This window comes from Seriola aureovittata, chromosome 16 (assembly GCF_021018895.1).
Source record: "Seriola aureovittata isolate HTS-2021-v1 ecotype China chromosome 16, ASM2101889v1, whole genome shotgun sequence".
NCBI lineage: Eukaryota > Metazoa > Chordata > Actinopteri > Carangiformes > Carangidae > Seriola > Seriola aureovittata.
In genome coordinates, this window is record NC_079379.1 from 19034106 (window position 1) to 19048358 (window position 14253).

Genomic DNA, 14253 nt, shown 5'->3' on the forward strand with positions numbered 1-14253 from the left:
CAAAGCAAGATGGAGGAAAAGAAAATAAGACCAGCATTTTAGAAAAGAGAGCAAAAATAATGAAAGATACATGTTTTTATGATATTTTGAAACAGAAAGAAACAGACACCCATCTATGGACCCACTTTCTGGCCCAGGGGAAAAGTATTGCACACGACATACTGTATTATAATGATGTGTTGGGGACACAGCACTTATTGAGTCCTCTGGGAGGATGATATTTCGGCATGTAGAGAGCACCACAGCAGCCACCCTCAGCCTCATGGGAGCCAAGTATCATCCACAGAGATAGAAAGTGCTGCCGAACTGATATGTGGCTGCTGCTTCATGACTATAGGCAGAAAGAGGACCCACGGGAGCCACAAATAAAGCACAACTGCAACTAGTGCATGAGTCTATGATTAGAGCAAAAATGATACTGACTACCTATAACCCTGTTGAAAATAAACAGATGAATGCAGTGCTTCACCTGTGTTGTGATATATTTGTGAAACATAATGACTCATCGGGCCCTCCTGAAAACTGAGATGATGCATCTCAAGAGGCTTTTTCTGCAATCACATTTATTCAATGCGATGTGCTGTAATGTGCAGCTTAGAGGAAAAGTAGTTGCTGTTTTCACAAAGCTAACTGTGTGACTACAGGTGCTAAAGGTCCATGGAAAATATTCAGCAAAAGAGACGATAGAAATCCACAGGGTTATGATGGAGGAATGTGATTCTGCACCATCATGTTGCCCTGACTGTTTGAGTCTAACTGGACTTCACTGGAGTCTGAGTAAAGAACACGTATAAATCAGTCCAAGTGACAAGTGATATTTTTTCTAAATGTGAAAATAATGCTTAAAACGGTAAGCAAGTTTTAACTGTCATGAGAGATCTGATGAGCAAGAATTCTGAGCACTTTAAGAATTATGCTTTGTTCACATTTACTTTACATTATGACTTATTTTTTCTACCATATATGTTTGTAGCAATGGAGCTGATAGTGCTGATCAAATTTAAAAAGTATTGTAGGGATAGTAGGGAAAAGAGTTATATTCTTTAAATGAAAGAAGATAAACAAATTCACATTATTTTTTTCATGACACATATTTGCTTACTGCTTATTTTCTGGCTTTAGTTTTTCATCACATATAAATATTTGTTTTTTACTATGTTCAAACACCACAGTATTCATTAAGTATTCATCTATCTATTGCAGAGGATTTTATCTATATTATTTGAGATATTTCAGAACCATATATTTTCCATTTTAGTGAGACAATAAAAAGTGATAAAGCAGGTAGAGAAGAATATACTAAATGGAGCTCTGGGAGAAAGAGGTATGAAAGTGTGAAAAGGAAGAGCTTATGGCTGGAAGGTTTCAGGTTCGATGCCTGGTACGGCAGAATAAATATGGGTGGGAAAAGTGACAGAACAGTGCTTTACCTTTCCCTCATTACCACCACTGAAGTGCTTCGAGCAAGGCCCTTATCTCCCTAGCCCTCATGTGGAGCTGCCCAGTGGCCAGAAAATCAAACTAGGGTTGTACTGAGCAGTCAGCAGGTGTGAAGGTGTTACTGTGCGAGTGTGATCAAGGCCCTCCTGGATACCTTTTCAAGTTCAAAAGCCTCAAGCATTCACTCACCATCACATGAGGGCGGAGGCCCCTCAAACTCCAAGTGTGTCCCAAGCCGGCAGGTCAGGATGCTGTTTCCACTCAACTGGTAGCCTGGAAGACACCGGTAGCGCACTATATCACCTGAAGAGAGAGATGAAGGAGGAGGGGGTACAGTCAATGACAAATCAGAGATTGGGGCAACGAGCCAAAATGTCTGCAGAACTAATCATGATCCATTGTGTGTCTCAGTGAAAGAAAAAGTTAACAGTGGAGAAAAGTACCATAATAAATCCCCACTGGGAATCCTATAGATGAAACACTATGTCAGTGTCGTCGCCTTTGTGTCTCTGAATAATAATGAGTCAAGGAGGTATGCAAATAAACAGATAAGGAGAATTAATCTCCATTGTCTTCTACAGGGGAGAATGAGAGCACCTGCCCCAAATCCCTTTGGCTTTCTGATTATTTTGTCAGAACCATTCATTTATACTGCTGCCTCAAAGCTCCGTGGGTGATGTAGCTTGGGGCCAGTCTGCATTCAGTACCACAGACTTATGGGATGTGTAGTCAGTCAATCTGGGGCAATGTAACCTGTCAGAAGGTGAATTGACAGTTGGGATTAACTCTTCAGAATGCTACAATTCCAGGAGTCAGCATGGGACCAGCGTCTAATACAAAAAAGTCAGCAGAGCATAGACGGCAGTGATTGTGTGTGCGTCTGTGTGTGTGAATGTGCCTTTTTGTGACAGCGTTTCCACCTACCAATTTTAAACTCTTTGCTTGCCATCAGGATCTCTGCATTAGGAATGATGGGGGGCGGCAGGCAGTGCTGCAGTCTGTACGCTTTATTGAGAGCATCAAAGAAATGAAAAGAGTCAAACAGAATATATGCGAAATATCAGGTAGAAATAAGGATCAAGAAAGATCATTTACGTACCTTGATAGCTGATACGGAACAGTCCGCCCTTCTCTGTGTTACTACGGAAACGTATCAGCACCTGATTGGATGTGCTGCTGGGTGGATCATTGGGCTCTCCATCAGTAAACACCCCCAGTTTCCTGGCCGTCTCCTGTGGACCATCCCTATAGGAAAAAGGTCACAAGTCAACTATATCTTGAAAATAACAATACACAGGGGACACAGTGATGATAATTAACTGCAAGGGTTTTCTGTCAGCACCCTCTGCTAAAGTCTCTAACCGTAAAACACCTCAAGACTCTTTGAGGCATATCTGTGAGAAAACCAAACAAAGCCACATGCCAGATTATTGTCAAGCAGCCTCCAGCAGCAGAGTACAACCAAGCTGCTTTCACTTCATCAAACCCAAAGCAATTACTCTGGGCTGCTCTGGGTGATTATGTTGAAATAAGGTAAAAATTACAGATAAGCGTGAAATGACAGGTCTGGATTGCGCTGTTCCTGCTAACTGCCATCCAAGGGGAGTGTCCCTGGAAGCTATGGCCCAGCCTTGGCAGTCCCCTGGCGTGGGCATGGCCGATTAAGCCAGCTCCCAGATTCCTGCCACAACCATTCAGCTTAAAAACCATCTGTCTTTGGCTGTCAGACTGGGCATGGGCGATTACAAGCAGCTCTGGAAACGGCTGGCTAGGGACTGCTGCCTGACAGCACTCTGGCCAAGCCGCCATTACGGGGCCCATTTCCTTGGCTCAGTAGTTCAGTGGATAGATACAAAGAAGTGGTAACTGGAAACTGGGGAACATGATAGTCCCCATCTTGGCTCTGCAGGAGGTTGTGGGGAAAGATCAACACAGTGGAGGCCATTTATAGAAGAGCCACAATAGATAGAAAGTGGACATTTTGGCTGACTAGCCAAGTCGAGTTAGTGACTTAAACTCTCCATGGACTAAAAATCTTCACACAAATTTCTATAAGCACCCCCATCTGCAAAACATACAGTCCATGTCACCTCATGCCATGTGCACTTGTGGTCGTCAAGTTGCCAGGTTGGCTGGCAGTCAGATCTCCGGTCTCACTGAGAGCTGGGACCTTTGGAGCTTGTCTTGGGATCAACTGGGACTGGCAGCCATCATGCATGCAAAATCCTGTCTTTGGTTGCACATATGTCAGGCTCAGCCATACATTATGGAGGTGATGAAAGGAAGCTTTACCACTCAATAGTCATCACTATATAATTGTCCTAATGCACACATAAGAGCACACACACAAACCCTCTCTGACTCCCTGTTTTCTCCCACACACATATTTAAGCGAGGGAGGGGGTGTACTGTACTTGTTGAAAACAAGCTGCTGAGTCACATAAAGGACAGTGAATGAAACAAGAGAAGGGGGGCAGGGGAATTAGAGATTAGCTAACTGGACTCTGACTCAGTTTTGTGAAGCAACACAACGGAGGCTGATATGGGAAAAAGAGCTGGAGGCGTTACAGGTTTAAAAAGCAGGAGCAGGTGACAAGGTCTTGAAAGATAAGGCATTACAGAGGTGACGATAACGAGAAAGTTGAATTGCAAATATATTAATAAACATGGAAACATTTCAATGACACTATGACACACAAATACAAAGCTCAACATTTGGTTGAGATGGCCTTAAGATTTAAGTTTGGCTGTTACTAGAATACTGGTTAAAATATCATTTGACTTTACCCACACAAACAAAAATGAAGTTACTAAATATATCCAGCATTTCATAAAAGGAATTTCCACATATCTTCAGCCCCTGGGAGCAGCAATTTCTTACCAGACAGTGATAAAGTCATGCGGCCCATGAACCTGAAGCAGGGTGAAGTTGAGTTTGATGCCGAAGCCAGGAGCCACGGTGATCAGCCAGGAGCAGTCAGCTGAACTGGGGTACTCTTCTGGGTAACCTGGGGAGAAGATGGTCCCATTGTCTGACGTAATGTTCCCACCACAAGGCACTGAGGGAGTGAGGGAGGGAGGGGGAGGAGGAGGGGGAGGGAGAGGGAGAGGGAGAGAGAGAGAGAGAGAGAGAGAGAGAGAGGCAGTGTAAATATATCAGCGGGGCTGGGAATACAACAGGACAGATGCATAATGCAGCTGCAATTGGTTGAAAAAGGGGATTTTCATCCCCCACTTCTTCTACTTCCCTTCTCAGTGTCTTTTTCCCCCTCTCCTTCACTCTTCGTCTAGTGCCCAGGCGCTTGTCTGAGCTAAAGATTAGCCAGTAAAGCCTGTTAGCAAGTGGGGACTTGGATAGAGTGTTTTGCTAAGATAAGGCCTCAACCCTTTCCCATTGGGGGTGAAGAGAGAGAGTGCAGAGATGAGGCGAGGGATTAGTGTGGTCTGGGCCTTTGAGGTGTGTGTGTGTATATTTACAGTATGTGTTACGTCTATAAGCAGTGGATATGCATGAGTGTGTAAACCTGTGTGTGTGTGTGTTTGAGTGACAGGAAAGGTTAGAACAGCATGTCTATGTCAAAACTGACAACGCTGGGACCTCACATGCCTGATGTCCTGAGTTAAAAAAAAAAAAAAAATCTTGCACATCAACATAAATATAGTAAAACACCCACTCAACCAGAGGCAAACATCCCTACACCCAGCCTCAAATCTGCATGCATAGAAGTTGTAACTATATTTCAAACATTCCTCAGAAATTCAGGAGGTTCTCACCAACTTAACGATTACCAAGCCTAACACTCCCGCTGGTGCCCTTAGAGAAACCCCTTATTCACAGTGGTGAAGCAGGGAAAATCAGGAGGGAGTGGTAATCGCAGTAGTGCAGGCATCTCAAGCAAACCAGACAGGGTATTCAGCTTAACAGCACACCCTTGGACGCCTATGTGTATAAGATCATTCCCAAAGCAGGGACTGCATGTTTTATCCCTGTATTTCTCACTCAGGTTGTGTGTGTGTTCATGTAATACAGATGCTTGCTTCAGCCCTGTGGTTGAGTGGCCCCTCTGCTGCCGCCTCACCAGGTTAAATGAGCTATCGATCAGACCGATTGATTAAACCCTGGACACTCCATGGAGTTGCACCTCTGGGTGATGCCATCGACTGCTAAGCTACTTAAGCATTATGTGCAAAGGAGTGTGTTTGCTTGAAGGGTTAGGTGGGAACAGAAAAGTTGGAAAGGAGTTGGAATTGTTTTTAAATACAAAAGAGAAAACAGATTGTGTTCGGATGTTGGTTGTGACTATAGCCACAGAAAATTTGGTAAAATAAGGCAGGAAATATGGCCAATTTTTCCGTGGAAACACTGTCACAACTGGCAGCCTTTACTGTTTCATAGAAACAAGAAACTGAAAAGGGTAATGATTCTCAAATGATCAATGTGACACAATTTATCACATAATTGTGTTTCTATACAAACTGTTATATAAGCTATATAAATATACAGGAGACGAGACTGCAAAGTACAAAGACAAGTTGAAACAGCATAGAAACAAAAAAAGAAGCGTAGAGAATGTAATGTATTTCATAGACACAATGCGGTGTGATTATAACGCCAAGCTAAGCAGGTAAGTGGAGGCATGGTAACAAAAATCAATGTCTCTCATCAACCTCAGGGGAAATCTATGCAAATGCCATAGGCAAATACTGGAGTGACAGAGAGACTGAAGAGCAGGTTGTACTGAGCTATACTGGGTCAAGTAAAGGTGTTACAACATGGTTTGCTGCCATGTAACACTTGATATGAATTAGCTTAGAGGAGATGAGAGAAAAATAAACAGAAAATCAATATATTTACTTTGCTAGCAAAGACAGTGATGTATGTTTTTGTAAATGTGTGCGTGCATGGAAATATCTGTGAAGTAAAACACAACATTTGGAATTATTTGGTCCATTTGGTTAATTTCCATGTGTTTTAGTGATAATTGTAAAATTAATAATTGTGAGGGCTAAACAGGCTGCATCTGCATTGGTGGCAGCAGGTTGGGTTGGGGGGTGTGGATGTCTGAGTTGTAGTTTCAGTCTTGATTTCAGAATCTTTACACCCCCCAATATTTATCCCATTAAGACTGAAGCACCTCCTATCACTTCATCTCCTGCTGTATCACTTCCTCACACCAGGTCACAGCATTAAAGCCAATTCAATTACACTCACAGTCAGAGACATCAGGCCACCTTCTCCTGGTCATTTTGCCCAGCAAACACACATGCACATGTACTCACATACAGCACAGAAACACTGGTTAATGGTTGTTTATGTAAAAAAAGACACGAGTACACACGCATCCAGACAAAGTGGTAATTATTAGTGAATATATGTATTAGCTTGCATTAAACAATGTCAAGCAGGGTAAGGCAGTGTTCAAATACTCTATATACAATTAGACTGACATATATTAAATACTGTATAATTGCTATGTATTGCATCAGTGCAGCAGGAGGCTACATTGCAATTGCATAGATGATTATAGAAATAAACTGTACATTAAAACTGCAGACGCTTGTGAGCATGCTACTGGGATATAGGACACTGCAATATCATTAATATTCCATTCATGTACAGTATTTTATATAATTTGCATATATGCATGTGCCTGTACACACCCACAAATACACATGAGCATGCACACACATGACATTACACACACAGGTGTAACATTCTAGCAGGTCTCTGACAATAACACAAAGGAAAATAACTGACAGAATAAACTCTGCTCCTGCTCCCTCTGCCTTTTCACTCTGTTGCTCCGTCTCTCACTCCCACTTATCTCCCTGCTCAGCCATTCAAAGTTCCAGTGTCACGGCCATCACCTCCCTCTGTAATTTTGCCTGCCTTATTGAATAATCGACAGCTAGAGCGTGAGAATGTGGGTCAAGGACAAGGCGAAAGAAAGAGCACCCATTACTTTTCTTTTCAATTTAGGCCCTCTTTTATTCATCTTTTATTTGTCTCCATTCCTCTTTAGCACTACATTGATTTTCATTGAGGAGTACTTTGCTTTATTAATGGGGGATGATAATTCACTTTAATTGCATTATTCATAATAGATAATCATTATCTCCATGGCCGCACTTTGTACTAACAATGTAATAGCTCACTGCTTTCTAAACAGGAAGTTATCACGTTATTAGTTTAGTTCTTTGTTGGTGAGGCTGTTTAGTCGGCCACTTGTTTGGAAGTATTTAGATTATTTAGATCCATAAAATGTGTAAAAATTCTGCACATTATTTGGATATGATAAGACAAATGTTGCATCTCTTACCTTCGCAGCGAGGGAAAGGGTGATCCCAGCTGCGGGTTGTGCCATGCTCACAGGTGAGGATGGAATGTCCCATTAGCTGATAACCAGGCAGACACTCAAAAGAGATAGACTGGCCCACATTGAAGCCAGCACCCACCACCACTCCGTAGCGGAAAGGCTCAGGATCAGGGCACTCCTGTAGCTCATATGCTGAGGGATGGACAGAGCAATTAGATCAACTATTAAATTAAAGCTAAACAGTCATACAGAACAGTGAGATGGTACAATAGTTGAAATGAACATTCAGTACTTTTGTAAATGTCTGTGTCTCTTTGTAAACATGCCAACAGAGAACATCAGGGATATGACTGAATTACTAAGTGCCTATTGGTGTGATGATCACTGTGGCCACCTACAGATGCTGACCACACAACCATTCCAGATTCTTTGTTGCCGCCTGAAGCTTCCAATCAATTCACACAACCACCATTGATTATCCTCAATATGTGAATCCTCTGCTTTCAGACAACAGCAGCGCAGTGTCTTCTATTTTTACTTTCTCTCTTTAATTCCCCTTCCTCATCTTTTTGTTGTTCTTTCTCCTCAACCTCCCACTCCTCCTCCTCCTCCTCCTTCTTAAACCGGAGTTATCAGAGGAAAGAAAAAAATGCCAGGGGCAGGTTTGACTTGTGCCGGAGGAGTATGAGGCAGTCATCAGAAGTAGTGTGGGTAAATAATTCTTTTTTTTTTTTTCCCTCTTGGAGACAAAAGCAGAGCAGGCTGCAAGCCTTGAAAAACCAGGATATAAATATAACTAAAGAAATTGATTTCTATGGATCACAGCTTCCCTTTGTGGGAGATAACTCATGCAAATACTGCAAAAGGGGGGTATTTGCAAATATAATGCTTGATTTATATGCTAATGTACACATAATTATGTAAATGCACAATGCTACCTTTCGATTTGCCGGCTCGTTTGTTGAATCACAAAATACAAACTTTGTTTGCCTGTTGCATTTGGAGACAAGGGCAATTTATTCCTTGCAGCCATGTGGATATGCAGTGAAGCTGTTTATTGGCACATGGCTAAGAAATCTTTTAGGTGATCAACAGTTTTATATACAGAGATTTATAGATACGGGGAATTTACTGGCTGTGTGGGCTGATTAGTTTGACAGTCAGTTCCAAGGCTAATTCAGTAATGTTATGCCTTTACATGCATATACCTCACAGTGAAGTGACACTTATGATACACAAGTTAACATGAAGAAAGCAAGGTAACACTCCCAGAGATTATGAAATGTCATTATGCTTTTACAGACATAATTAGTTTCTGTGACATTGATTCTTATAGTGATTGTGTTAATTCAGGAAAATAACATTACAGTTATATTCCGTGTGCTGCTACACAACCATAAATCAGTGACAGCAAAGATGGGTCGAAGCAGCCAAAAAGCTCCGGTTGCACTAAAGTAATTACTAGTTTGAATATCCTTTGCAGAAGAAAATAACTCACACTACTGATACTGGCTCAGCTCTGCAATTAACAAAATTTAGTCTTGGTGATTATGCTCACTATTATAAATGTATATTACCAGAGTCTATTTTTGTCAGAGACAATCGAAAGGCTGGTCATAATTTCCTGTTCCTATCTTCTGAATCTTTTACAAGGAGCTTTGAGTACACTTTCATACATCGTCATGTCTGGATTCTTACCCTGGTACTCAAACCTGAAGCCTGGTTTGTTCTGTGAATGGTCACTATGGAAATATACTGTGGTTTCATGGGAGGTGGTGAGAAGGGAGGAGGGAATATCCTGGCCGCTGAATCGGCCAATCACTGCACTTGTGTCAAGGGGCCCATTGCGTATCTCAAGGAAATCATGGTTGGCCTCAGTGGAGAAGTTGAGGAACTGAATGTGGGCTCCTGGGAAAAAAGAGGAAATTAAATTGAAAAAGAAATGCCATGCTTTTCTTACCCATACCTTTTCCACAGGGTCTCAGAATTAAATGAATTTCAGCCAGATATATCGACAACTATAAACATTGTCATTCCACAATCCAGCCCTACAAGTTGTATAATTAAAGGTTCTTGAGTGTGGAAATGCCAAAGTGTGGCATGCTGTAAGAGCCTCTCATGATATTCACCATAACCAACTGGCAGGTAGATTCTCCAGGTGCAGTCACTGTTGCTAGGGTAGTTGCCAGGGAAACCAGGACTGAGAATCATGCCCTCCATCTCCTCCCGGATTCCACCACATTGAGCTGGCAGAGGGTAAACAAAGCGTTTCTTTAGCATCTGCAAACAGTGATTCTCCCAGATTAAAATAACATTACAAATATGTCTTACTGCAGTTCTTTGTTGTAGTGGGCGGCTGAAGCAACTACAGTGCATGTAGAAAATATTTGATGATTTTATCTGAGACAAAATACCATTGTATGTCAGCTAGTCCATTTTTTTTTTTTTAGTTAAAACTTTAATTGGACACAAAAAACGCAAACCCTTTACTTTACAATGTTTTATGTGGGTTTGCATTGCTTAAAGGTAAGGTGTATGATATTAAATGCAGCTGATGTGCTCTAATCCATTTTTTATTGCAAAAAGAAAATAGTGTTTTAAGAATGTACTGAATTCAATGTAAAAAAAAACAACAAAAATTGTAAAAAATAAAATATATACAATTTCATAAATTGTCATAAAAAGAGACAGCATCTCATCAAAAGGGACAATTTATCTCACTATTTAAGAACTTTGGAGCTCCTCTTTTACCACTTGAGATATATCAAGGTTCAATATACTATGTCTTTTGCTGCTCTTCATCTTTTGCCTTTCATCTTTAACCACTGATGGATAAATGTTTCTTTGACTGAAATCCAGGACGAAGACACACAAGAACTAGTGAAGAGCTGCACTAGAAAAAAAAAAAAGAAGAGGTATGGAAATACTGAGGGAGAGAGGAGATGGGATCAAGACAGATGAAAAGAGTGAGAGATCCTGACACCAAAATTAAAAAGATGAAAGGATGCTGAAACTCATGGTAAAAGAATTAGCTGACTCAAGGAAAAGAGAAAGACAGAGGTACTGCAAGGGGAAAAAAACAAGCAAACAGAGGGAAGGAGATTAAGAAATAAATGGGACAAACAGCCTATATATGTCAGAGGAAGGAGAAACGATATAGAGAAAATCCGAGTGATGTACCATCGTGTTTCTGTAAGGAATAAGTGAGGGGTTAAATGTTATCCTGTAGCAGCAGAAAAAGGCCTGAAGTAATCAGGAAACTGCTGATGCCTGTGAACACGATGAATCTTCCCTCGACTTCAACCAATCACAGTCTGAGATGGAACTAATTAGGCAGTTGTAGGTTGTTCCAATAAGTGGAACCCGTTTGTCAAGGTGCTCACACAAGCAGGAGGACTCAATGTACAAAACTGGAGAAGGAACCTCTCAGCCCCTCGAGGCAGAAATTCATTTCAAAACCGCCATGGCTCTCCTACACTCAAATAAAAACACAAACATGTGAAATATAATTTTCCTTTTTAGTTACCTATTTTCTTCATTTCCATTTAAGAGCTGGGTTATCTCTGGCGTAGTGTTTCTGTATGTCAGCCGTGAGCAGTATTGGATAAGTAAAACATATCTTTGTCACCTATAGTATGTACTAACTTGGCAACTCACTTTTGCTTTCATTCAGACTGATGATGACAACAATGTCAAAAACTACAAGGCTGTACATTGAGACCTTGACCTGAAAGGCTCTGTATAACGTTTGGAAAGATTTGCTGGTGTGATAACCAAGGTAAAGAGTCCCTAAAGAGAAATAGTCAGAAAGTAAAACTGAAATAGGAGTGAACAAAATAAAGAAGAAGGTATTTTTACCTATGCAGAGAGGAGGTGGGTAGTTCCATCGTCTAACGGTTCCAGGCATACAGGTGATGTGCGAGTTCCCCTGTGAGGAGCATCCACACAACAGCGTGTGCAGACACACAGACACAAAGACAAAAGTGCAAGAAAGAGCAGGCGATGAATTAATTTCTTCTCCCCACTGTCACTCATCTGTTCCTCCAATTATTTGAACCTGCTGCCTGTCTCTACATGACTTCATGTGGCGACTAAATGACTAAATCCATCTGAAGTGACAGAGAACAACAGAGAGGCAGCATCACAGGCACATTAAGATGATCATACAGAGGGAGACACAGAGGGAAAGATTACAGAGCAGTTCACATTTCTTGTTGATCTGCTCAAATAAGCAATACAACAGGCATTTTTCTGAGAGTTTTGGAGTTAACTTTTCAGACTAACTTGCCATAAAGATAAAAAAAAAAAAAGCTGATTAAAAAACTAGTTCATGGAACATAGAACTTTTGAACTATTAGAAAGCACTCTTTCACTTGTCTCCCCATCAAAGATGGCTGCTGCAGTGGTTGATAATGATTAGATATTTCCCAAATTGAAGGATGATAGTTTAATTTCCTCTTTATCCTACCAATCTAACTAATTTAGGTCAGACCAATTTATAATAATAGAATTTCTAGTAGGTAAGGCTTAAAAACAACAAGACACTTATGCATAACAAAATATGAGGAAAGAAACTGGAAAGCGAAGCTGCGTATGTGTTTCCATAATATGACTGATCTAACCTATTGTGCAACAAAATGTGATTCAATAATTAGTGTCCACTATATTTTCATTGATATTTTGGTGCATGCAAATACTTCTCCCTGATAATGCCTCTACTGCAAATACTGTGAGTATGAGAAAAGAAATGTCCAGGTCATTTACATGATTACATTTTAGCAGCATAACTTCAAACTTCCTGTAACACTAGACAATATTATTTGATTATCCAGAGCCAATGGTGTTAAAAAATTCCGATGGAGCTCAGGTCAGGACTCAGATGCCTACCTATAATAACAAAATTCACGTGTTAAAGGAGCTAGTTGTAAGTTTGGCTATTGCTACATAGCGATCGTTAGCATTAACAGCTGTTTACTTACCAGTCTAGAAGAAATGTTGCGAGTTCAGCATCAAACGTCATTCCTTTACTCATCAAGAGCTGTCTTCAGTGGTGGAAAGCAAACCTTGTTTTGCTTCTATTTCTATCACTGCTTTTCTTCTACTGAAGTCAGCATGCTAACCAGCTAGCTCCCCCCGCTGTCCCCATCTTGTCACTTTCCGATATCGAGTAACCATTGTGTTCAGTCTACCCCGAAGAAGTTGCGCTGCTCAGAGGGCGTATTATAAAGACAGCGATGACTGAAGCTTTTGGCAGGACTGGTAAGTAAATAGCTGTTAATGCAAATGTTGGCTATGTAGCAATAGCAAAACTTGCAGATAGCTCCTTTCAGTAATTATTGTCATTATTAAGACATCAGCACAAAATTGAGATCATTCCCCCAAACCTTTTTCTGCTAAAACTTGCTTCTTTCCCTACCACTATCACATTTTATAAAACCATGTCATCATAGCAATTGGACAACTATCTATGACAATTAAAAATGTAGTAAACCTATTGTGAAAAGAGGTGAGTGACAAAAACCAAACCTGGCATTTCTAGATGAGGACAGGGAGTGAGAAGTGATGGGAACACACAGTCCTGACTTGTGTTGTGCAGAGTGGAGAGAGAACTTTCAAGTAGAATTTGTGTGAACTGCTGCATCCAATGTGCTCCACAGATGTCACCATCTGTCTGCTGATGATGACTGTGGAAGCACTGGAGGACGTGCAGAATACAGTCGAACTTGGGAGGCTGAGCAGAATTCATGGTTTATAGCAAAACCAGCACCACATCATCCTATAAATTATAACCAACATATGGAGGATACCTGTCTAGATACCTATCCAATTTGATGAAATTAAGGGGGAACACTGTCATGCATCATAACATCCAGGCTGGATGACAGAGATGAATCATAACAATCATCCTCTAATCTATAAAACCGCACAGACAATTTTCCTAAACCACTGAGCTCAGCACATGCATAACTTGTTCACAGGTGAAAGGATGCAAATAAGGTGCATACATTCCCTGTCTGGTGTCTATTAAAGCCAAAGTCAGAGTACTTCAAATGTTATTGCAAATGTGTTTACACTGATTTAATCACATTAACATAATCAGAGCATAAAGTTCATTGAGGCTGAAAAATGAAGGATAACTTTTAACTTAACTTCTAAAAGGAACTTCTACTTCCACTATACAGTCCATCCATGATACCACAGTCTCATCTCCAACATTTTGCTTGATCCCCTACCGTAAAATATGACCACTGCTTCAGGAGATAACTGACAACAATGAAATCTGACAGGAGTGACACTGGCAGAGGCCAGAGAAGGATCAATGAGGTTTTATGGGCATTTAATGCTGAACCTTGTCTGAAGGCGGTAGGTGGTACCTGTAGAGTATATCCAGGTTCACAGTGGAAAGACACCACATTATTCATCTGGAGACGCTCGCCAACTTTGATGCCATTCATTGGAACCACAGGCTCTGGGCAGTTGGTCAGAGACACAGCTG

The 14253-nt window shown here is 41.0% G+C and overlaps 1 protein-coding gene across 1 annotated transcript in view; it reads right to left on the bottom strand.

Annotated features, from left to right (window-relative positions):
* csmd2 (CUB and Sushi multiple domains 2) overlaps positions 1 to 14253 on the bottom strand; it is a 227600-nt gene that overhangs the window by 42901 nt on the left and 170446 nt on the right. Inside the window, exons 39-47 of the mRNA XM_056398872.1 lie at positions 14132 to 14250; positions 11616 to 11685; positions 9887 to 10003; positions 9456 to 9665; positions 7761 to 7949; positions 4322 to 4499; positions 2540 to 2685; positions 2365 to 2445; positions 1630 to 1743 (exon numbers count right to left, since the gene is read on the bottom strand). Coding sequence (XP_056254847.1) covers positions 1630 to 1743; positions 2365 to 2445; positions 2540 to 2685; positions 4322 to 4499; positions 7761 to 7949; positions 9456 to 9665; positions 9887 to 10003; positions 11616 to 11685; positions 14132 to 14250 — 1224 coding nt within the window. The remainder of the gene's footprint in view (positions 1 to 1629; positions 1744 to 2364; positions 2446 to 2539; positions 2686 to 4321; positions 4500 to 7760; positions 7950 to 9455; positions 9666 to 9886; positions 10004 to 11615; positions 11686 to 14131; positions 14251 to 14253) is intronic.